General features: G+C 42.1%; 1 protein-coding gene across 1 annotated transcript; it reads left to right on the top strand.

Annotated features, from left to right (window-relative positions):
- The first annotated feature begins 7,937 nt into the window (after positions 1 to 7,937).
- LOC143292100 (uncharacterized) lies at positions 7,938 to 23,730 on the top strand. Its single transcript, XM_076602284.1, has 7 exons — positions 7,938 to 8,088; positions 8,900 to 9,045; positions 10,935 to 11,092; positions 12,093 to 12,148; positions 14,649 to 14,734; positions 15,340 to 15,419; positions 22,835 to 23,730. The coding sequence occupies exons 1-7, from the start codon at positions 8,000 to 8,002 to the stop codon at positions 23,060 to 23,062; spliced, it is 843 nt and encodes a 280-aa protein (XP_076458399.1). The 5' UTR covers positions 7,938 to 7,999; the 3' UTR covers positions 23,063 to 23,730.
- The last annotated feature ends 2,415 nt before the right edge of the window (positions 23,731 to 26,145 follow it).

Genomic DNA, 26,145 nt, shown 5'->3' with positions numbered 1-26,145 from the left:
AGGCTGTTCCCAACTGCGTCAGTTTACCTCGACATGATTTAGATGAATGTGTCAGTCAGTGGGAGTTGGTGGGGGAAAAAAAAGATGTTAACGGCTCCAAAGAAGTTTGAGGTTTTTGTGCTTTGGAGGGAAAGGGTCGGCTTGTTTCGTCTCTGCGTGTGTCCTGTGTGTGTGTCTGTGTTGTGTTGTGTACGTGAATGGGAGTTAGAGAAAGCTTGAAGATGTTTATAGCTCTAAGCAATAGGCAATAATCAGTTCACGGTGGAATGCACACATCCCCCCCACCACCCCTACCCCCACGCCCCCTCCCCCCAAATCAAAGCAAAGCCTCAAAGGCGTGATCAGCATATATTTTTGTTTGTTCAACCACACGAAATGGGTGCAGCGTTGTTCTTGAAAACGATCCACACAAACACACCGCTCCTCTCGCCCCCTCCCCCCTCCTCCCCCCCTCCCCGCCTCTCCTCCCCCCTCTCCTCCCAACACATATGTGCGCGCGCACTGGCACACATTCGCGCACACGCTTATACGCACGCGCGCACTTGCACATGTACGCATGCGAACACACACACACACACACACACACACACACACACACACACACACAAGCGCGCATCCAAAACATTTGTCTAGGTTGGTAAGATACGAGAAATTATGTCCTACCATTCCCATTTTGAATCTTGCATGATCAGGAATGTGTGTGTGTGTGTGTGTGTGTGTGTGTGTGTGTGTGTGTGTGTGTGTGTGTGTGTGTGTGTGTGCGCGCATACACACACACACACACACACACAAGTTCTCATATTGATATGCACATGTATGTGTCCTAAATTCTACTGTATCTGTGTTTGTCTATGATTTTCGATTTATGTTTGTACCATTTATGTACTATCCCCCCTCCTCCCCCCAACCCCCCCGTTCCCCACCCACCCACCCACCCCCCAAAAAAATCCTTGTGACCCCGGTACCCTTGGTAATAAAAACATATTCTATTCAGTTCAATTCAATTCAATTCAATTCTATTCTATGTTACTTTAGGTCAGAGGCAAAGGTACAAACAAAACGAGCAAAGCAAGAGGAATATATTTTATACAAAGAAATAAACCCAGAATTCAAATTTCTTCAGTGAAAAGGAAGCAAACTCCAAGTCCGTTCATACACCTTTTTTTTATGGTAATATGAAGCCCTTACACACGGTAACAAGTTATGAAGGCATGCGTCAGCACACAATGCAAGATTTTTATTATTATTCAGAATGCTCAGGTCACAAAGTGCATTGATATAACTCCATCACTTCTAGCTGGTTCTGCTCAACTGTCATAAAATGGTTAGTTCTTTCTTTCTTTCTTTCTTGGTTCATTTATTTCTGTCTTGCGTGTGTGTGTGTGTGTGTGTGTGTGTGTGTGTGTGTGTGTGTCTGTGTCTGTGTGTGTGTGTGTGTCTGTGTGTGTGTCTGTGTCTGTTTGTTTTTTGTTTGTTTGTTTTTTGTTGTTTTTTTCTTCTTTCTTTCTCTCTTTTTTTTTAAATATACCGATGGGTGTACAGGCATGGGTGTACAAGTGCATCCATGCTTGAACTTACCCCAGGGCGAAATGGTACAGTCAAGAAAAAATACACACTTTGGAGACACTTTCGCCGCCATAGCAGGCGACTTTCTTCGACATCAAGTGTTCATATTAGAAGGATCATTTTGACACCTTAACAAAGCTTGACAGCTGGCAGCCAGTTTCCCGCACAACAGAACAAAGACTGATATTCGCTTCCTGACGAAGTTTGGAGCGAATAATTCCATTGTGTTGTTTTGATATTTCCCTATCTGTAGACTGAAAGCGTTGAGTCTGAAATTGTTGCCACTGGAACGATGTTTTTCACACAGAAACATGGGTGAAAGGGTGGGGGGGGGGGGGGTTGTTTTGTTTTGTTTTGTTTTGTTTTTCTCCCTCCCTTCAATAGAAAGTTCATTTTCTTGGAAAAAAAAATGTACCAGGCAGTCGACTGAGTCCTTACTGACAATCACATGTCACAATAACGGCAGAAATCGTACATGAGTACTTCTCAAACACACCTTAATATATAAACGTCAGACAATTGTACCATGATACTGACTGCCTTCATCTTAATAATAATAATGAATATAATAATAATAATAATAATATTTCATTTTTATATAGCGCTATAATACAAGCATAAGCAAGCTCTAAGCGCTTTACGATCCAGTACCTAAAGTGAAACAAGAAAGCATATAAAAAGTAGTAGAAACATAAAACAGAATCATTAATATTATAAAAACACAGTGCATAAAACTCACAAAGTAATATGCTATCAATACTACAACTGTTACACTCCAACACTCACACTAACACACACGCACAGACACACACACATGATTAAACTTGGGGGAAAAACACCCATGAAGGTCTGACCTAAATTCGCGCGCGCGTGTGTGTGTGTGCGTGTGTGTACGTGTGTATGTGTGTGTGTGTGTGTGTGTGTGTGTGTGTGTGTGTGTGTGTGTGTGTGTGTTGTTGTTGTTGTTGTTGTTGTTGTTGTCGTTGTTGTTGTTGTTGTTCATGTTGTTTTACGTGTCCTTATGTTCTGGTCCAGCGATCAGGGATCGACTGAGGTTCCGTTTCGGCCTGGTGTTGTGTACTTGGGAAAGGCACTTTACTCCGATTTCCTTCACTCCACACAAGTGTGGATGGGTACCTGACTTGGCTGGGGAAGGTCAAAACCACTGACCTATAAACACGTAACACTGACCTGTAAATACGATCTCAGTGGTCAAAACGGCGGAAGTGGAATATTGAGCCTGGGCATCCTATGCCGAAACCACAGTGGATGTGAATTCACTGCCCTGATGGCCATACATGGCTAGGCAGGGACTTTTAACGTCTTTTACCTGGAAGTTATTTGCCTCAATGGTTCCCGGATATTGCCCAGCTGTCTACATTCCCTGCTGTCTCTCTCTCTCTCTCTTAGTCTTAACTCCCGAGAGCAAGGTTTCGGTTGCGCATGCGCACTAGAGCCTATCCATAAAAGGGAAAGGGGCGGAGTTTATCTATAAAAAGCGCGAGCACGTGTCCGGTAGAAATGTAAACATGTGGGAGGTGAAAGCAAAACAAAGACCGACTCACTGTTAGCGGAGAAAGATATCCGTGTACTCCTGCCACACAATGTGGTCGTTTACGGTTGCCAACGTCGAGGGGCTGTCTGCATGCTTTCCAATTCTCACCGGACAGTACCACGTGCTGGTGCTATTTTTATCTGACAGACACGTCTAGCGCAAACACAAACGGCTCTAGCTCCGCCCCTTTTCTCTGCATTCAAATTTTGTATTACGTGTAGCTGACACATTTTGTACTTTCCAAAGTCAATTCAGGTCTAGATTGGAAGCTGCTAGGCAAATCTCGCTCTCTGCCATAAATGAAGCCAAACCGTAGCTTTATTAGGCTTTTATTTTGAATAAACCTTCACCGACGTCACAGTGTCAGACTCTGGTGAGAAACTGGCTTGATTCAAATCGCCCGCCATTTATAGTCCGGTTCAGGCTTTAATGTACGCATGTCAGGGAGTGGGAAGTAAACGCAAAACCTACTATCAGGCCTACGTAAGGGCACGTACTTCAGTTTCGCTGGAAAGGAGGGAGGGGCGGGGAGAGGGCTGTGAGTGGTGTGGGGGCATGGGGGATGGCCGGGGGGGGGGGGGGGGGGGGGGGAGGGGAGGGAGCGGAGGGGCGGGCGGGGGGGCGGGGGGCGCGGGGGGGGGGGGGGGGGGGGGGCAGGGGGAATACTGCATCTACTACAGTAACGCGTTGTCAAAGTCCCTGCATACATTATATTTCGGGTCTTTGGTCTGGTGGGGACTGACCCGGTTAGGCCTCAACAGAAGGATTCCCTTCCCACCCCTCCCCTGCCCAAACCCGCGTCCACACCCCTACCACTTGTCTACAGCAAAGAAGCCAGCGCCAAAGACCAACAACAACACACGGACCACCACAGCAACATCAAAAAAGAACAGTTTAACCTCAGACAACAACCACAACGAGGTGAAAGGGTCTGCCAAGTATCTTTCATCAACTCACCGTGTCTACACACACACACACACACACACACGCACACGCACACACACACACACACACACACACACACACACCGCCTCCCCCACACCACCTCCTCCCTCCACCCTACTCCTTCTCCGCCCATTCTACCCCTGTACGCACAGCTTTAACCCCTTGACTGCTAATGACAAATAATTATGTTCCGGTTGATGGACTGTCACCTCTCTGAGATGCAATGTGAGAAAACGTGATTTATAATAATTATGAGAAATATGACAGAGTGGTTTAAACGCTCATCGGACACAATAAAGCCAGTGTCCGTGAGGGTCTGTGTTCCAACCCCGATCTCGCCCTTTCTCCCAAGTTCCAGTGCCAAAATCAAACTGGACGTCTAGTCATTTAGATGAGACGATAAACGGAGTCCTCGTTGTGCAGCACATACTTGACACAGTGAAAAAGAGCCCATTGCAACATACGAGTTGTCCTCTTTTTTTTCTTTTTCTTTTTTTCTCAAGGCCTGACTAAGCGTGTTGGGTTATGCTGCTGGTCAGGCATCTGCTTAGCAGATGTAGTGTAGCGTACATGGATTTGTCCGAACGTAGTGACGCTTCCTTGAGTAAACTGAACTGTACTGAACTGAACACTGGCAAAAGGATGTGTGGAAGAAATCCACCATTATTAGTACCCAAATACATACACGTGCACTTAAGGCCTGACTGATCACGGACTGTGGGTTATGCTCCTGGAAAGGCATCTCCCAAGCAGATGTAGTGAAGCGTATATGAAGTTGTTCCAACGCAGTGACGCTTTCCTAGGAAATTGAAACTCAACTGAGATAGGTACAGAGCTTACGTGTCAACATTGTCAGTCATAGGTACAGAGCTTACGTGTCAGCATTGTCAGTCATAGGTACAGAGCTTACGTGTCAGCATTGTCAGTCATAGGTACAGAGCTTACGTGTCAGCATTGTCAGTCATAGGTACAGAGCTTATACGTGTCAGCATTGTCAGTCATAGGTACAGAGCTTATATGTGTCAGCATTGTCAGTCATAGGTACAGAGCTTATATGTGTCAGCATTGTCAGTCATAGGTACAGAGCTTATACGTGTCAGCATTGTCAGTCATAGGTACAGAGCTTGCCTATCAGCATTGTCAGTCATAGGTACAGAGCTTACGTGTCAGCATTGTCAGTCATAAGTACAGAGCTTACGTGTCAGCATTGTCAGTCATAGGTACAGAGCTTACGGGTCAGCATTGTCAGTCATAGGTACAGAGCTTACGGGTCAGCATTGTCAGTCATAAGTAAAGCCCTTACGGGTCAGCATTGTCAGTCACCATTAAATTTCATTATTTGGACTTCCTCCTGCTGGGGCCTTTTTTTTTCTTTTTCTTTTTTTAATCTGCAAAATCAATTACAATATAGATGAGAACACAAAAGTAATAGATTGCTTTACATCTGATACATTTTTTTAATTCATTTTATGGCAATGATCTCTTTGTTACTGTCCTATTTTTCTTATGTTTCAAATGATATGTGTATGTTTGTGGGGAATGTTTGAGCGAACGCTTTTTTTTCAGTGCTATTGTAAAGCGCATGGAGCTCCAAGAATATGCCCCTATAGCAAGATGTCTTAATAGATGAATAAATGAATAAATACATGAATACATAGACAGTAATTCAACGAAATGAATAAACAAATGAATAAATAAATAAATGAGACAGTAAATGAATAAGTAACTGCACTTCCAATTCAGGTCATACTGATTTCATTTCACCAAGACTCAGCTGTCAAGTCAAAGGGTTAAGCTTCCTTGAGTAAACTAAACTGAACTGAATTGAACACTAGCAAGAAGATGTGTGGAATAAATCCACTCTCTTTGGTACCCAAATACTTACACATGCACTTAAGGCCTGACTAATCACGGACGATGGGTTATGTTGCTGGAAAGGCATCTCCCAAGCAGATGTAGTGAAGCATATAATTATTATGTGAAGTTGTCCCAACGCAGTGACGCCTTCCTAGGAAATTGAAACTCAACTGAGATAGGTACAGAGCTTACGTGTTAACATTGTCAGTCATAGGTACAGATCTTACGGGTCAGCATTGTCAGTCATAGGTACAGAGCTTATACGTGTCAACATTGTCAGTCATAGGTAAACAGCTTACGGGTCAGCATTGTCAGTCATAGGTACAGAGTTTACGTGTCAACATTGTCAGTCATAGGTACGGAGCTTATACGAGTCAGCATTGTCAGTCATAGGTACAGAGGGTCAGCATTGTCAGTCACAGGTACAGAGCTTATACAGGCCATACCGATTTCATTTCACCAAGACTCAGCTGTCAAGTCAAAGGGTTAAGGGTCCCCCCCCCCCCCCGCGCCCCCCCTCCCCTACCGGCCCCCCCAACCTCCCCTCCCCTCTCCCCCTATGTCTCCACTCCTACTGACCCCTTTCCCCATTCCACATCTGTACACAGTACGGGCTTAGTCAAGTCCCTGGTATGCCGCATACAATACAAACTTTACGAGGGATGACGAAGAGCGTTGCTTGTACGTCCCAGTTCGTTGTGCTTCAATGAGTGCTTGTGCGCTGGGCCGCGCCGGCTTGTGTGTGTGTGTGTGTGTGTGTGTGTGTGTGTGTGTGTGTGTGTGTGTGTGTGTGTGTGTGCATCTCTCTGTCTTTTTAAACTGAACTGAGTTTGTGTGTCAGTGGGCGCGATCGAGGGGGAGTGTGTATGTGTGTGTGTGTGTGTGTGTGTGTGCGTGGGTGTGCGTGTGTGTGTGTGTGTGTGTGTGTGTGTGTGTGTGTGTGTGTGTGTGCGTGTGATGTGTAATTATTTATCATTTGTTTGTTTGCCGGGTTGCTGGGTTCGTTTGTTAGTAAGTTATTATTAATTAGTATTGATCCGGCTGTCTTTTTACCCTTGTTAATCGCTTAAAGTGATAGTTGGGCTAATATCGTGACCATTACTTAAACCACACACACACACACACACACACACACACACACACACACACACACACACACACACACACACACTGGCACTGACACGGTGCAATTTCTCTTATTTAAACGCTTTATACCTTGAAAGACACAGGTTTCCGCCAGTTCCGACATTTGCAGACTAGAGGTCATCAATAACCTAAATCGTAAAATCGTAAGACATTAATTTGGGCTTTTAGTGTGCTTTTAAGCCATAATTATATGTAACTTACAAAATCCAAAATCCGGAGAGAGAGAGAGAGAGAGAGAGACAGAGAGACAGACACACAGAGACACACAGACAGAGACAGAGACAGAGACAGACACACACACACACACACACACACACACACACACACCACGCAATGGTGTAGGTGGGTGGGTGGGGCTGGGGGCTGGAGGGGGGGGGGGGGGGGGGGAGGGGGGGGGGGGGCTAATCTATGGGGAACTACTCTTACTATTATTTGTGACAATATCAATGAAATTGGCTTAAGTCCCATTAGTTCTTTTGAGCCATTGAGAAACAGTGCAACGTGCCCAAAGTAGGGTAACCCAACACGCTTTTTCAGGCCTCAAGAAAAAAAAGCATAAACAATTTTGAGATTGCCTTGCATTCTTGTATCTTGTACGATAATACGATTTGCTCCCCCCAATTTTTTTATTTTTTTATTTTTTTTAATAAATAAATAAATGATTAGATTAATGAATATATAAGTAAATAGATAGGAAAATAAATAAATATAAAGAAAGCAAGATAAATTGATATAAATGCATAAACGAATGAATAAATAAATTAATTAATTAATAAATAAGCAAAATTATAACTAGACAGAGAGAAATTTGAACATGCGGACTGGGACCCAAGTCACGGGAAACTACTCTTAGAAGATATCCGGCGGGGAAGCTTCACGAAACAGTAAACGTGATTCGAAGATTACACGTGTTTTGAAGTTGATTTTGCAATGGGCAAGCTATCTAAACCACAAAAAAGCAACAAGCACAAGAAAATAAAATTCGTTGATCCATTTTATAATGGAGAAAGGAAGGAAAGGTGAGTGTTTCCACCGTAATGACGTATTTGAACACAGCCACTTGATCATGATTCTGATGTGTATCCATCAGCCTTTCAAAAAATACGCCACATGTGATATACCCATTGCTGAAAATTGCGATGCATCATACACACCATTACGCGACTATCCATACCAAACTTGGTTAGCTTAGCCAGAGCACAGCTAAAGATTGACTGAAACACATGGGTGTTGCCGTATTCGAACTACTATATCTTTGGAACCACTCAATCAGTCTTTCTGATTTATAAATATATATATATATTAATGCAAACAAACATCGGGCATATCACACACTACCTGAAGAAGTAACATACTGCCTTTCTGTGCACGGCTTTCTTCCTATTTGTCAGTGCTGTCAGTGTCAGATTTGTCATTTGGGTTGAATAATTCAACACTGCCATCAAAGGCTGAAGGTAAAGGACTGACCTTTCACCTTACCATCAAACATTGTGACTTTGTCAGTTTGTGTGACCCAGGGCAGAGAAGAGCATCACTGGCAGTCACTCTAATTGTTTTGTTGATGGGCGTCTGCCATCACCTTCAGTGGTGAAACCCTACAGACTGATGAATCTCTTCGCCTCAAGTGGCATAAAGATTAAAGAGGTCGGAAATGGAATAAATATCATGTGCTTTGTTCACCTTTTTTTTTCTTTAATATATATTTCTCTCTTCAGGATGCATGCTGGCAAGAATGTGACCCCAGTATCCACAGAACAAGAGGTCAGAAATGAAATGAATGTCATGTACTTTGTTCACCTTTTTTCTTTATATTTATATTCCCCTCTTCAGGATGCACGCTGGCAAGAATCTGGCCCCAGTATCCACAGAACAAGGGATCTCCAGGAGTTTGAAGGATCTGATGAGGAGAACAGAACAGGCAAAGGAGATGAACAAGAAAAGTCGGAAGCAGAAAAAAGAAATTATGAAAAAGAGAAGTGAGCATTTTTATGTTTTTAGTTTATGTATTATTTATATAATGATGCTGATACTGTTGATAGTAGTAGCTGGGATGCTGTGACATAAAAAATTTATATAAAAAAAAAGGGAGTAAGGACATTTTAGGGAGACTGCCACCAGCACCTTGCAGCTGCTCAAGATTGGCAGCACACAGAGCTCAGCATCTGCCCCTCCCCAGCATACTGGTGTTCCATGCCCTACTACACTTGCAACTGCATGTGCGCTTCAGACTTCAGGCTCCAAAGCCACATGTATGTCCAAAGGTGATGTCCACTGATGATGGCATTTTGCATCTGTATCCTCAGTTCCAAAGAGATTACCATAATGTTATAATGATGCAGTTAGATGAAAGCTGTTTTATCGTTTTGTTAACTCAAGACAAATGAAAAAGAGAACTTAGCAGTTGAATAAGTAAAATCCATTTTCTAGTGATAGTGCTTTATTTTGATTCAATAGGTTATTCTCACACACACACACACACACACACACACATACAAACACACACATACACACATGACTAAACGGCTGAGATGGTAGCAATTTTCACTTAGAATACATACATGTAAAAAGGAGCATAATTGTAATTTGCATGCCATAGATTTTGTAAAAATTGTAAAATAAAGTTTTGGATAGAAAAGGTAAAAAGGGTAAAAATTGGCAGTCATTCTGCATTTCGAACCACACCACCACCATCCATCCACCCACCCTCATTCTCTCTTCTCAGTGAATTGGTTTGTTAATGGAATGATAAATTAATTAAATAATATTTTAGGACCTATCTTCAGATACTGAGATAGATACCAAACTCTCAGCACTTTACAAACACTGTCATTTCTACAGCACACTGCCTTTCTGGGTAGAGCCTGCTAACAAACCGTCACAAAGTTCTGCCTTTAAGCGCTTATTATTTGTTTCCTTTATTATTCTTTTTCAGTCGGGCTTCAGTCACATGCGCACATTGACATACACATGTTTTTTGTTGTTTATCATTATTTGAAGTGTTTAACTCTGGTAAAAATAACTTTTTGTCATGAACAGCATTGGGAAATTTCATGTGCAATGTTTATTTTTTAAGTAATACTAATAGTCAACAGTGTTAGTCAACTTAGTGTCACTGAAAATGTCAACACAGTTAGTGTATACACTTACATGTGACCGTACTCGTGCCTGGTGTTCGTTTCCAGGGGGATTCCACTATTCCAGTGTTTTAATACTTTCATTCATTTTTTCATGTTCTGCAGGATCAATATTTGTGATGTTTGCAGCCCTGTTCTGGCCCTGTGTCGCCAGCTTTGCTTTTAAAAAAAAGATAATAACATCAACAACAACAACAACAATATCACCACCAATGATAATAGTAACAACAACAACAACAATAACAAAACAACGATAATGATACTACTACTGCCACCAGGTACCAGCAGGCTCTTCACTGATTTTACATAACAATGAAAAATGTGTGGATTTCAGTGATCATTTTTTGTAGCTCACTCAGCTCTCTGGCAATGTAATGTTTCATGATTTCCTTATCAGTTTATGTCAATATAAAGTAATGATAATAATTGTTTTTCAATTAATGATGATAATTGATACCAAAAGGATACTTTTAAAAATATAAATGGAGCAGATTCCTGATGAATGCATAAAACCAATTGCATTGATCAGGCCTTTAGAACCTACCCAAGGGTCATGTAATACATTATACTATAGTATAAAGAAAAAAGATCAAACATATAATGATAATGGGTATGCTATTCCCATTCACTTATCTGATTACATATCTATATATATATATATATATATATATATATATATATATATATCTGTGTATGTGTACCTGTATATGTTGAAATGAATTATGTTCCAGTTCAGGCACAGTTCTCCACTGTCGGAGCCAAGAGGGAGTTTCCAGAGGTGGCCGACTTCAAAAAGAAAAAGGGAGAGAAGCCTGCAGAGTTCATGCAGCGTGTGGAGAATGCCACCATGGTTGCCATCAAGGAGTCGCAGATTGAGTCCACATTTAAGGTTCGACTTTAGGGTTTGTTTTGGTTTTTTTGTTACCCCATCATCTGTAACATTTCAGTGGCATTGTACTCATTCTGAGTTCCCCTGTCACAGTCCCAGCATCAGCAGTCCACAGGGAGATATCAGTGATAGGTTTTCAGAAGGCCACACTCCAGAGGAGACCCTGCACTGCTGCTGAGTCACTTCAGTGGTGTACAGTGGTGCCTGTTCTGTTTTAGCATACAGACTGATGGATGCCAGTCTGTGTTGACCTTGTTTTCTTGTCATTGTGTAAAACATTTACATCCAAGATGCCAGATTGCATTAATGTCACTTAAACTAAGAGTGAAATGGTTGACACATTTGTTGATTTAAAAATATATGTAGGTACAGATGTATACATCAGCAATGGCATTACATCCACAAACAAAAACACAAAGTTAAATCATGTACCCTTGTTTCAGTAAAAAGACAGATTCAGAATCAAGAGAATGAATTATGTTATCTTTCTTTAATATGTTATTTTATTCTTTTTTTCTGAGAGCTGAGGTGAGCATTTTGTATCATTGTACAAAATGTTTATGTAAGATGTGAAGTGATTTTATTTCTGGTACATGTATGTGTTTTTTTTTGTTTTTTGTTTTTTTAAAAATTATCATTGTTTTGTTTTAAATGAATTATTTTGTAGACCTGTTTTGTCACTGTTTAACTTTAATATCTTTAGGTATCTTTTATTGAACTCTGCCATTTTGATTATTCTAGAATTAGATAAAAACATTGACTGCAGGCAAGAGTTCAGAACTATCCTGTTTTGAGGATATTTTACAGTAAACATATTGCTCACAGTGTGTCATTTTAACTGTCAATGTATACATTAACTCTATTGTTTGTTTTTGTTGGTGAGGTTTTTTTTTGTTTTGTTTTTTTATTCTTTTTACAAAGAATACTTTTCCTCTTTTCCATTTTGTTCTTCTTGATGTAAATGGGTTTTAAAGTAACAAGTGGGTTTTTTATTTTGCAGACAGCCCCAGATCCTTTGATAGAAGAGACACGGCTAAAGGCAGAGAAAAGAAAAGAGTAAGGAATCATTGTTGTTATTAATTGCATCAGTAGTATTATTAATAGTGTTGTTATATTTGTTAATTTCTATAGCGCCCATCCAATGCCCTGGACGCTTTACAGTGACATTCGGCATGACAGGCGCAGTGGTCAAATGGTTAGAGGGCTGGATTATCACCCAAGTTTCCTGAGTTCGATCCCCGTCACACGTGGTGGGTTAAGGATGGAGATTTTTCCAGTCTCCATGGTTAAAATATGTGCAGGCCTGCTAGTGCTTGAATCCCCTTTGTGTGCATACACATGCAGATAATCAGTTACACGCATTAAAGATCCTGTAATCCATTTCAGCTGTCGGTGGGTTTTGAAAACAAGAAATGCCCAGCATGCACACCGCTGAAATCAGAATAAAATTATGGGTGCCTACACAGCGGGGTAAATACACATAAAAGTCATACACATACAATGTTACGTGTGTGTGTGTGGATGTGTGTGTGTGTGTGTGTGTGCATGACTGAAACCTGATCAAATGACAAGGAAATGAATGATGAGCACCCAGTGTCAGCTGTCAGTCAGGTCTACCCAAGTTGGCAACCTTTTGTGCTGATGACTCCATCTTTGTAAAGGTGCTTTGACCGAGGATAGGCACTATATACATATCCGTATCATCAGCACATCCAATGACATGTCACATCATCGTCACAAGACAGTGCACAATAAAGGCAGACATACTGTCACATCAGTAACAACTGAAAGACCATCAATTTTCAGAAAGACACACTTAAACTCAAAAGCAGACCTGCCAACCACTACAAAAATCTAAAATCCAAATATAAGGTGATATCAACAGTTGGCAGTTGTGTTTTTGTTTTTTGTTGTTGTTTTTTTCCCTTCAGTATGACAGGAATTGGGGAGGCAACATGGCAGATTTGGGTAGGTGTAGGAGTTATGGTCCAGTGTTCACCAGTGATCAGGGTTCAAGGCCCTGTTTCCCACCCAGGTGTGAATGGGTACCTGCGTTTGGTTGGGGAAGGTTGAAATGGCAGAAGGAGAAGATTGGGCCTCTTATTCCTCTGCCGAGCCCTAGACACAGTGAATTTGAATTGACACCTCCGATGACCTTAAAAGGCTATGGGACCTGTAACCTTTTTAAACTGACAAGAATTAGGGTTGGAACCTGACTCAAAGGTATCCTGACATCACAGCATCAGTGCATACTTTCTGGATTAATCTCAGATGCCTGAGAAAAAATGGCAGAACAAAGCAAAAAATATCATTAGATGTTTCAGAACTCTTACTCAAAATATAGAAATTCTGTCCTTCAAATGAAGAAGAAAAGAAGAGGTAAATCATATACAGGAAAACTATAACAGATTAACTTATTTTGGTTTTGTTTTAATGAATGCAATTCCATGCATCTGTCTCTCAGTTGCTTTCTTTGCATCTGTCACTCTTTTGCTTTCCCCTCTATCTAACTGTCTTCCTCTCTCTCTGTCTCTCTCTTTCTCTCTTTTACTCCCTCTCTCTTTCATTCTCTCTCTCTTTCTCTCTCTCTGTTTCTGTCTGTCTGTCGTTTTGATTTTTACAGACAGATTAATTTGAGACATACGATACCAGTTTATTTGGCTATGAATATGGATAGACATTTAAAATGTATCATGGCAAAGCTTAGATTTGGAATTTCTGATTTGTTTACGCATTATTACCGTTACAGGCAACATAAAGATAGTGACCTTATTTGTCCTTTATGTAAAAGTGCGACGGAGAGTGAACTCCACTTTGTACTTTGTTGTCCTGTGTTAAGTGATCTTAGAAATCAGCTGATACCTTCAGAATTTCATAGGCAACCCTCCTTGTTCAGACTGTATTTGCTTATGTCATCCACTAAGGAACACGTTAATAAACAGCTAGCAATTTACTTATATAAAGCCTTAAAGATACAATATGCAGTTGAGTGTGTGCTAGTTTTCCGCTTTTTTGTTATTATGTGTGAATAAGACTAAATGCAGATAATGACTGTTTTTCTCATTTTCAGGTTACAACTGTGTTATGTTATATATCTGAATATATTACCTCTGTAATGTTTGTTTACACCACCCCTTCATGAGGGGCCATGGCCTATATTGAATAAAATATCCGTATCCGTATCCTGTCTGTCTGTCTCTCTCTCCCTCTCTCTCTCTCTCTCTCTCTCTCTCTCTCTCTGTCATTCTTTGCCAAGCATTTCAAAACTTTACAAGAGAATCTTTTGACTAATTTCTAAGATTTTAAATTTTATAAGGACCTGTGGTGCTTGTATAATTGCAGCTTTGGTAATAAGCTTGTTGCACCTCTTCATAAGGGGCTTGGTCTGAATTGAATATCAGTATGTCTGTCTGTTTCTTTCTGTTCTCTTTTTGGAGTTTTTCTGTCTTTTCCCTCTACCTTGGATTTTTATTTCTTCTTCTTTTAGCCTTAAAGTTTATGACCACTGCATATGCCATTTTTGTAATTGATGTTTTCAAACATATTTTTTTCCAAGAACTCTGAAGTCCAAGAAGCAGCTGAAGAAAGAGAAGAGAAAAGAGAAAATGGAAGAGCGAAAGGATGATTTTGAAGACTTTAAAGGTAAATAAAGAAAGGAATGGAATCTGGCATTTGATTCTTGTTTCACTTGTTATATTTTTCTTCTGGTGTGTTTTTTGTTAACTATTTCTTTGTTTTTGTTTTGTTGTGTTTTGTTTTTCTTTTTTTGTCTGGTTCGAAATAGTATTTCATGTGAACTTAAAAACCAAGTTGCTGTGTAGAAAAGACTTGTATGAATACATGTCTGTATATACATATATCCATATGTGTTGTGACTGTGACTCCATGTGTGTGTGTATGTGTGTGTGTATGTGTGTGTGCGGAAAAGTTCATATGTATGTGTTTCAGCATTACATTCAAGTCCATGTACTGTATCAGTTTTTGAACATAATAGTGACAGAGGTGGGGTTTTTTTGCACACCACCAAATGCTTCATTTTCACTTTTACAATATGGAACCATAGATTTTGGACCAGACCAGTTTTGAAATGTAAATGCTGATAAAGTGATATCTATCCATGCTTATGATAAAGCATTGACTTCATATACAGTCATGAAAAAATGTTATAAAATTTCAGTTACTGAGTTAGTTTTTCTTTTTATACGCTTAATCTTTTTTTTTTTCTTTTTTTTTCTTTTTTTTTTCAGATGAAGTGAAGTTTGGAGAAGTGGTGCATGGTCTCCCCTCGCTGAGTGTTCGTCCCAAACACGCCTCAGCCAATGAAAAGGTGAAAGAATGTATTCTAAACTGATAGTTCATACCTTAAAGCTTGATTTTAATTACACATACTTAACTGTGACCCAACTAGTGCAGATTCCGGCAGGGGTCTGACATTCCTGTCCTGTGCAAACTACTATCCGCCTATGTGGAGAAAACGAATGCAACTACGGCCAGTAACCTCCTGGAAGTAGGTAACCCTTTGTCCTGCTGGCTAGCACCCTCTTTTTCCGGCAGCCATCATGACTCCTGTTCCTGTGCTCTTCATACGGCTAAGTTTTTTCGTATTTTCTGTCTGTCTGTCGATTCTCTGGCGTTCTTGTTTTTTTGTCAGATTATGTCTCCAACCAGGTCACATAATTATGTAGCTCAATTGGGCGATCGTGCTAAAATTAAGGCACGATCGCAATCGATTCGCTGACACTCTGGGCCCTCTACTCCTGGCCCTTTCAACAACGCCAACCCGCCGCCTCCTCCACTTCCTCCGTTCCCTCCAGTCGACTCCAGACCTCCACCACCTCCTACACCTCCTCTGGTGACTTCTAGAGGTTTGTTGCCACACACTCAGGTCAGTGTTGCCTTTAATGTCATTTTTATCGATCCGTGAACGCACTCAATGCAATCCGCGTTTTCTCGGCCCTGCCAGTCAGCAGTGTACGAGTCGACCTCCTCTATCTCTTTACCCATACCCACAGTTGTACCAATGGAATGTGCCACAATCCCTTTGGGGGACAACACCACCAAAAAAAAAAAAAAAAAATGCTTGCTTTGGATCCGCACGCTGGACTGGGCCATATGTGCAATGCGTCCGTGGTGGCGGCCGTGACATCCCACCAAGCTATGCGGTGATGACCCCATCTGCCACACCGCCGATTGCTGCTGTTTCCCATACACTAATGGCGTCTCAGCAAGCTGCTCAACCAAACAATCAGCAACTAATCGCTAACTTGCTGCAACAATTATGCACCACTCTGCTTCCCCGTGCCACACCTTGCGCCTGCACCGCCCCTCGCCCACAGAGCAGGTACGTGCACGGCTCATTGAACTTCGGCAGAGCTGGATTCTTCTGCCCCATCGCCTAACTCTGCTGTTGCCCAGACTAATATAGGCACTTCCACGTTGGAGTGCCTCTTGATAACTCGATCCTGCCTCTCAGCAGTGCTTGGGCCGATCTTGTCTATCCCTTTATCCGTCAACACACAACAGCTGAACGTCGGTCCTCTCGCAGAAGCTATTCGCGAGGTTGGACCGCCGTTCAGCTACAGGGGGATGCACATCCCACGGCAAGCCGACGGACTTGTCACCCCCTCGTCCACGACGCCCATAACACTGGATTATGGCGCCGTCATGCCACATGCCCCGACCGTCTCGCGTCTGATGGCGACCGATTCGGGTTGGGATGCCCACGGCACTAAGGGACATTATAATTATTCCCCTGGCGGCCGTTTTCACCTGTGTAGGTTACGGTGGCATCGAACCACGGACTCGCACATGCAGCATGACACTCCTCCCTCTACAGTGAGGACACGTCGCACCAGGGGATATGTGCTCTACAGACACCATCCTTTTTGACGATTATCAGCGCCAAGGGAGGCAACTCTGCATTTGTAACCTAGGCGGTCGATGCTGTAGTTACTTTCCCCGACACAGCATGTCACTCCTGCCCCCCGTGCTGTCCACCAATGATGTTTTTTCGGTTTCTCATTGGGTCCTGATGCCCCTTCATGGACTTTACACAACGTTTGCATAGCAACTGCACCTTTCTTGCTGTTTCTCAGGCTATTGGCCACTGAACTTTGGGGTTCTTCATCCCCCCACACTTGCACACAGTCCTCTGCAGGCAACCATCCCTATTACCATTCTCTTCCGGTTATACACAATAACAGGAAATAAATCACAATATTTCCCCTTCTATTCTTTTTGAATTATTATCAAAAAAAAAAAAATAAATAAATAAATAATAATAATAATAATAAAATAAAAAATATTGTATATGTATATATATATATATATATATATATAGAGAGAGAGAGAGAGAGAGAGAGAGAGATACAATATCTTGCTACATTTATACACATTTCTATTTACACTTATAGATGTATACTTATCCCTCGGTATACACGTGTGTGCGCTTACGGGTTAGATTCATACGACTTTCATATTAACATGTACAATTTATTTCTATCTCTATTCATTGACATCTATTCATTGAGATTCCCTACATAGCAATATAGGCACACTTGCAATTGCATCATTCTGTTCACAATGCCCACATCTCTCTATGTCTATATGCTGGCACTTTATTCATATGTGTAAGTACATCTCTTATATATAGGTGCAAACACAGATTCCTTCCCTTTATGGATTATGCACACTTACCCATTTACTTGGGTATATATATGCATGCTACACGTTTGCTTATACAGCCGCTTATTTCTCGTGACTCGATCTCTTGTCATGTCATTGGCATATTCCTGACACCATCACTTCAGTTGATAGAAGTTTATAATCCCATTGCACATATATGTATTCATTTTCATAAACTGCACTCACAGACAAAACTGCCACATTCACACCTGAATGTATGCTCCTTCACATATCAGTAGTGGCTGGTCCTTAGGGACCCACACACACTCCCTTCCCACCCACAGGGCTAAGGATGCCCTCTCTTGGTGCATGGAGGGACAAGGCAACCCAACTCATTTGCCTACAACAATCACCCACAGGGCTAGAGATGCCCTAACCTGGTACAAGGAGGGATGAGGCAGTCCAACTTAGAGGTGCCACTCCGGACACACATGCCCTTCATTCCTTCCAAGTTTTAGCGGGCCCAAAAACTGCCCACTGGGCAGGAGACAATCACCCTAAGTCCATCTCTTCCATTCCTCACTAGTAACAGAAGGCCTGGGTAATAATTGTTTTCCTCTACACTCGGGTGAATGGCATATTGACGAGGACGGATGCGTCTCACAAAGCACAACGAACCGTTCATTACCCACAAGGCGTACCTTTCTGCCCTCTCATACTGACACGGCAGATGCCACACTCAAGCATATTAGTTCGCCCCATCACCTTGCTTGAACAGAGATCCAGCATCAATGTCTCAAACAGTTGGTGATTGAAAGCACTTTCTGCACTTCGTCTTCCCTGCCCCATCCTTTCAGCCTCAACACACAACCACTGCTGTGGTTACAGATGTCTGAGATGGGCATTCCTTCTCAAGCACTGTCTTTCCAATGAGACACTTCCAGGGGTTTCTAGCCTAGGCAGGCTATCCCCTCATGGAGCCCCAGCCTTCAGTCAAGGGCCTGTCAGAGGATGACTTTGTTGTCACTTCGGAAGCAAGCACCATGTCTTTGAGACACATGGTTGCACCACAAGACCCTGTCAACTCCTTCCGGCTTCCATATATTTCAAGTAATTCAACATAACCTGCATGGTGGACGCCTTCATCCCTCAAGCACACAGCAGCTGTTTCCTGATTTACCCATGCTAACTGGTGTCCTCCTAGGACCAGTAAATGATAATCAGTTGTGTACGACAATGACCATCAGATCAACAGAGGAGGCAACTGCTGCCCCAATTATTCAGGCTGGAATTTGATTATACAATTTATAGTAGAGAGTGTGTTGCCCAAGTTGCATCCCCAGTCCCTCATCAAGAGGGCCTTAGGACTCACCATAGGGACAGATCCCAAAGGCTAGTTGGCCCTGTAGTCTGGGAGACATAGTCAAGGCTACAGCACTAAGTCCCAGTGCAATTTGACTTCTAGTCTGAGAGACATAGTCCTTCATGAAAGACTAAGCTGCAAATGATTTCCCTTTGCAATTCAGAAACCGCTGATAATACAGCTCTCACTTTACTGTTGGCCATACTGAAAACGCATGTCAGATCAGTGATTTGATGTAAATGGCCAGTACAACACATCTGGAGCCACTTTCCTCCGTGCCCCCGCCCTGCTCCATCCCAGACTTAGTGCGCACCACACACAGCCAGAGGCTTGTCATGGATCCGGTCCCCTTTCTCACTAAAGAACCTTCAGCAAAAATTTTCCGCATGGAAACCCTCTTCCATTAGGAATTCCACCACAGAATGAGACTCAGTGACCTGCGGGCACATGAAGTGCACTCCCACAGCCTGATCCAACCCAGCCATTGACTGCCGACAACTTTCTGCAGGTTGCTCCAAGTCCAACATGCCACACTCAGGTAGAGAAGCCACCAAGCCTTCCATATGCCCCTTCATGATGGTACCTACCTGGGCAATTACACAGCCCTGTCCCAGAGACACCAGGGACCTCAAGTCTCTTGTTGCCAAATGTCTGCCCTTCTATGCATAGGCAACATGCCAGTGCTGTTGCTGTCTTTTTTGGCAACGACAGAAAAGTGGCAGGGGGAGCGCCCATCGTCTGTCAGCTTGCATGGAGGAGCTCTACAGATCTGGCTGTCATGCCAAAGGCAAGCCCAACATGGTGGCCTACCTCTGTCTCGTGCCACAGTTTCCTCTAAACACATATATCACTTCCACTATCGGCCCACAACCGATGTGGAATCATCCAATCAAACCACATGTGCACCTCCTTGCATTGACGCTCAACCGTGCTCAAGTGAGACAACCCTATAGGGTACATGTTTCCTTCCCTTCCTTTGATTCGAAGGGCTCTCAGTAAAGTGTGGATTCAACACGCCAACCCAATTTTCTTTGTGCTACATTTATCAGCACAGCTGTGGTCCACAGGCTTCTCCCACAATACAGCTGCGGACCTCAGTCTTCTTTGCCCACACCAAAGTCCTTAGGTGACACAGTACACTCTACCTTCATCGAATTGTACTTGAGGGACATCTATCACTTTAGGGATGATGGCTCAAGAGGCGTTGCCTCTGCAGTGGTCACACAACAGTCCATTGCAGCGCGCTGGCGATAGAACAGAAGGATTGAGACTTGATGCCTCCTCAGCCAGAGCACATGAAGTCAGAGCATGGTCCTCTTCTCTTGCCTTTGCGCACTCAACACGGCTGCAAGACATCATGGATGCTGCCTACTGGAAAAACCCTGCCACCTTCATCGACTTCTACCTGAGAGACGTCGCACGCTTGCGGGATGATGGCTCAAGAGGCATCGCTTCTGTGGTAGTTGCACAACAGGCCATCGCAGCACACAGACAGTAGAACAGGCGAGCCCTCCACCTTGTCATGCTATTCTGCACTAGTTGGATCATGGTTAAGTATTTATAATTAAAAGGAAATTTTCTATCTAAAATTACATTTAAATAACATACTTACCGTGACCCATATTTAAGACCCTCCTGTCCTCCCCGCTTCCTGTTCTCCCTGCTCGCTGCGCTGGTGATGGCATATTCCCGTCAAAAGAGGGCGCTAGCCAGCGGGACAAAGGGGAGGTTACCTACTTCCGGGAGGTTATCGGCCATAGTTGCTTTCGTTTTCTCTGCATAATGCGGATAGTAGTTTGCACAGGACAGGAATGTCAGACCCCTGCCGGAGTCTGCACTAGTTGGGTCATGGTAAGTATGTTATTTAAACGTAATTTTAGATAGAAAATTTCCTATTTTGCTGTCTGTGAATGGATAAATAGTAATGAACAGATCATGCTGTGGTTCTTTGAAATTTCTAATTTTGTATGTATTTATGAGAGAAGAGAGAGAGACAGAAGGCTTCTGATAATGCATAAGTATGTGTCCCTGACGCTTTGAAAATGGTAAGAATGCATTGCATATTTATGGAGCAGGTCCGTGGGGAGTCCTAAAAAAATGTAGAATGAACACATAAACTGAGATCATGTTTGCGAGCTTCATTTTATGATGCAAGGGTGGTTGTCTGCACAAAGAAGAGTTGTTTCCCTTTGGTCCAGATACCTGGATTGATTATGGCCAGAACATATGCCTGTCTTTGCTCAAGTCTAGCCATGCAGGGTTGATAAGAATGTGCAGGATTAGAATGACCATCCGAAGATTGTCTGGGACCCCCAGAATTAGAGTAAAACTTAAAGAATCCCTCCTGAGCCTAAAGACTATCCAAATGGATTTTCCTACAGATTTTGGCAAAGGACAACTCCTTTGTTGCCATTAAAAAAAACATCTTATGTTTTTGTGCGTTAACTACATACTGCATATCAAGGCCTGACTGGGTTGGGCGTGTTGGGTTACGCTGCTGGTCAGGCATCTGCTTGGCAGATGTGGTGTAGCGCATATGGATTTGTCCAAACACAGTGACGCCTCCTTGAGCTACTGATACTGATACTGCATATTGGATCTTGGTTTATCATCTCATTCAAAGACTAAGATTATGTGCTGAATAGGTTTCCATTATCATTATTACTATTATTATCATTACTTGCAACTCATAAGACAAACCTGGTACTGTATGATGTACCAGAAAGTGTTTTGTAAAAATATTTACTTATGACACAAAGGCATACATTAGAATAAATAAGAAAGAAAAGCAGGTTCTGCTCCATGAAAGTATAGACAAACTAGTCAAGTGGACAGAGATGTGGCAAATTAAGTTTAAAAATGAGAAATGTAAAATACTACATGTTGGTAAAGATAACCCAAACTACATGAATCATATCAAGTCTGATGATCTAAAAGAAACTGAGTTAGAAGAGGATCTGGGTATTTTGGTGGATAAAATCAAACTATTGAACAGCACAATAATGCTGCAGTTAAAAAGGCAAATAGAATAGCAGGCATGATCACTCATTTTATCCAGTTTTGAAATCAAGATATAATTGTGCCATTATCTAAATTATTATTTAGACCAATCCAGGAACATCACATGGAAATGTAGTATGGCCCTCCCTACCTTAGAAAGCATATTGACTTGATAGAAAATGTGCAGAGAAGATTTACCAAGCAAATTATAGGAATGGCTAATATGCCAAACGAAGAGAGACTAAGTAATTTGAAACTTCCAAGCTTTGATATCACCGTTCAAGGGGTGATATGATTGAGACATGAAATTTTGCTTGGATATTTTGATAAGAGCTCCACACAAAATATTTTTACTCTAAATGACAGTACTCATACCAGTGGATACCCACTAAAAGTGTCCAAAACATTCACCAAATCAAACCTTTCTTCTCACTTTTTTACTAGCAGGGTTGTAACTTGTAGAACATTTGGCCCAGTCACATAGTCACTGCTGGAACACTTAACAATTTCAAGAATTTATTTTATTAACACTGGAAAGATTATGGATTCCAAATAAATTTCATCTTTGGAAGCTAGCCATAACTATAAGAAACTGCGCACTAAAAAAAAAAGTACTGGTATGAACAGTCGAAAAAATTACAAATCATCAGGTAAAATGCTGATAAAGCCTAAAAGCTGTGACACTGATATGATATGATATCAGATGTGAGATTACTATTTCTGTAAACATTGGGCTTTCTTTGTTTTTGTTAAAGCCGGCCGTGAAGTCCTTGCTGCTGTATGATGTCATCAAGAAGAACGCCCAGAAAGCAGCATCGGACAGTTCTGGCCCTTCAGGAACAACGCCTTCTGCCAAGGAGCTGGGCAAGGGCACCAAGCGCAAGTTCCTCTCTCCCTCACAGCAGATGAGGATGGACAAGGAGAGACAGAATGCCATAGAACTGTATCGAAAGATGAAACAAAAGAGCAGCGGGACAGGATGAGAGTGGGAGATAGGGTGGGTGGGATGTGTGTCAGGAAAGGGGGTGTGGGGGGAGGCGTGAGGAAAGTTCAAGTATGTGTGTTTGCGTTGTATGTGTCACACAGCATGTGAAAGAAGAGTGAGTCTGTATGTGTGTGTGTGTGTGTGTAAGAGAGTATGTATTGGTGTATGTGTGTGTGTGTGTGTAAGAGTGACTGTGTACATGTATATTGTATGTGTGTGTATAAGAGAGAGAGAGAGAATATGGGGCATGTTTGTGTCTGTGTATGTTTGCTTATGCAGAATGAGAAATTTTTGTGTGCTATTATTTTGGAATATTACTTTTTGTTGCTGCTTTGCAGATACCTTTAAAACGAAATGGCAACTGCTTAAAACAGAGTTAGAATGCACACTTGCAGCTGAATCTGAAAATCTGTGATTGAGGTGTAAAATTAGTTACATTTGATAAGTATCCCTAGCTAGTATAACATCTGCCTTTTTTTTTTTTTTTTTTTCTTTTTTTCTTCTTTTTTTCCTTTTTTTACCACACTGTATCATCTATTTATTCAAAAAGTTATCAGTGTTGACTGGAAAAGAGCGTATTTGCCAGAGTAATGTACTGAGTATTTTATGTCATGTTCATGAAAGTGATGTGAGATCAAAATGTCAGCTGCGTTGTTGCAAGTGAGAGTCAGTAAAGTTTTAAAAAAAATTCAGAGGACCTTGGCTGGTTGAGTGAGCTGATGTAGTGTGATTGCGTTTGTGTGTTTTGCGTCTGTGTGAGTGTATGTGTACAATTTTATATGTGCATTTTGTGTGCTTGTGTATGATGAGTGTGAGTATGTACATTTCAGGGTTTCTACAGGTCCTGGAAACATTGAAAAGTCCTTGGGAAAGTGGAAGGGTCTTTTTCAAGGTTTAAAAAGTGCCAGAGAGCAGCACATACCTTCAGAAGAAAAAGCAAACAATGCTTTTGCTAAAGCCAAAGCATGGATTTTTATAATTAAAAAAAAAAAAAAAAAGCTTTCAGCTGTGATCTTGGTTTCAAGTCAGCAGAAATCTAAATTGAATTATCAATCAAGAATGAAGGAGAGCGAGGAGGGAAAGGAAAGTGCCGAAACTTACTGACCACCATAACATGCGATAGTAGACAACAACATCCAGTTTTCTTGCTCAGTTTTGCCTGAATTGTTTCCCTTTACAGTCATGTCGCATTCGTAACTTCCATTTTCCAGTAAATGTTGGAAACAATTTGCTGTTACGAATTTCAGTTTTGAATACTCCTTTTCTTCTAAAGACAAAAAAAAAAAAAAAAAATTAATTATGATTATTACCATGATTATGATTTGCCTGAGACCTTGGCAGGCTAATCATAACTGCAGGCATCGACAACACACCTACAGAACTTTTGAAACATGGCAGAGAGGCATAATTCACAACCTAACGTCCATCTGCAACAAAATCTGGCACGCAGGCAAATGGCCCATGCTATGTACCCAGTCACTTATCATCATTCTCTCAAAGAAATGAAATCTCCAACACATCTAGAAGAGGCACCATCAGTTTGACATGCCATGCTAGTAAAGCAATGCTCAAAATCATTCTCAAGCCATATGCAGGTACCAGGCAAATGGCCCATGCTATGTACCCAGTCACTTATCATCATTCTCTCAAAGAAATGAAATCTCCAACACATCTAGAAGAGGCACCATCAGTTTGACATGCCATGCTAGTAAAGCAATGCTCAAAATCATTCTCAAGCCATATGCAGGTACCATAGTGGCGTGATGGCCTGGGGGTAACACGTCCGCATAGGAAGCGAGAGAATCTGAGGGCACTGGTTCGAATCACGGCTCAGCCGCCGGTATTTTCTCCCCCTCCACTAGACCTTGAGTGGTGGTCTGGACGCTAGTCATTCGGATGAGACGAAAAACCGAGGTCCCGTGTACAGCATGCACTTAGAGCACGTAAAAGAACCCACGGCAACAAAAGGGTTGTTCATGGCAAAATTCTGTAGAAAAATCCACTTCGATAGGAAAAAAACCAAATAAAACTGCACGTAGGAAAAAAAATATGGTGGCACTGTAGTGTAGCGATGCGCTCTCCCTGGGGAGAGCCCGAATTTCACACAGAGAAATCTGTTGTGATAAAAAGAAATACAAATACTTTTTTTTTTTTTTTTTTTCTGGAGAACAGGCTGGATTATGCAAAGGCAGAAGTACCACCTAACAGATTTTGATACTACCAAACAGAAACCTGTGTGCTCTTTGTGAAAAACGCCTCCAACGCCAGAGGAAATTGTATCGTATCTTCTTAGACTTTAAGAAGGTGTTTGGCAGAGTCTCTCAGGAAGCACTGTAGCCCACATTGAAAAAAAGAACATCGGGCAAAACATCATCCAGTAGTACAGTGCAGTACTCACACAGGGAGCTATTGGAGAGTGGTTCCATTCTTCAGTTTGAGTATGTCAGGGCTGCCTTCTGTCACCCACTCTGTTCAGAACATTCCTGGAACACATCATGACTGACACACTGGAAGATCACGTCAGCACAGTCAGCACTGGAGGAAGAACCGTCATGAATCTTCGCTTCTCAGCAAACATTGATGGTTTGGTAGGCAGTGAGCAAGAACTCGTCGGGCTTGTTAAAAGACAGGATGAAACATCCACTGAGTGTACAGAGGGGAGCTTTGCCGAAACTTAGGCCCTATCACACGACCGCCAGAATGGAAAATGTTCAGCAGTGCAGCGCCCCCAGGACCAAACCAGGTTTCGGGACCATTAACAGTGACAGTGACAAACATCGACAAGATATGGCATGGAAATCAGCGTTGAAAAGACCAAGTTAATGACTAGCTACCAACACCACCGTCAGTGCTGACAGAACTGTCAACAGTTCACCTACCCGGGATCCATCATCAGTAATGATGGATCCAAACCAGAAACCCTGTCAAGGGTAGCAAAGACAACATCAACACTGTCCAGCCTGAAACCTTAATGGAAGGACAGCTACGTCTTCGTGAAACACAGGACCAGACTCCTACGTGCACTTGTATATTCTATCATCGTGTATGCATTCGAGACATGGACCCTCACGGCAGACTCGG

Source organism: Babylonia areolata, chromosome 18, assembly GCF_041734735.1.
Source record: "Babylonia areolata isolate BAREFJ2019XMU chromosome 18, ASM4173473v1, whole genome shotgun sequence".
Lineage (NCBI taxonomy): Eukaryota > Metazoa > Mollusca > Gastropoda > Neogastropoda > Buccinidae > Babylonia > Babylonia areolata.
This window is presented reverse-complemented; position numbering and strand designations above follow the sequence as displayed.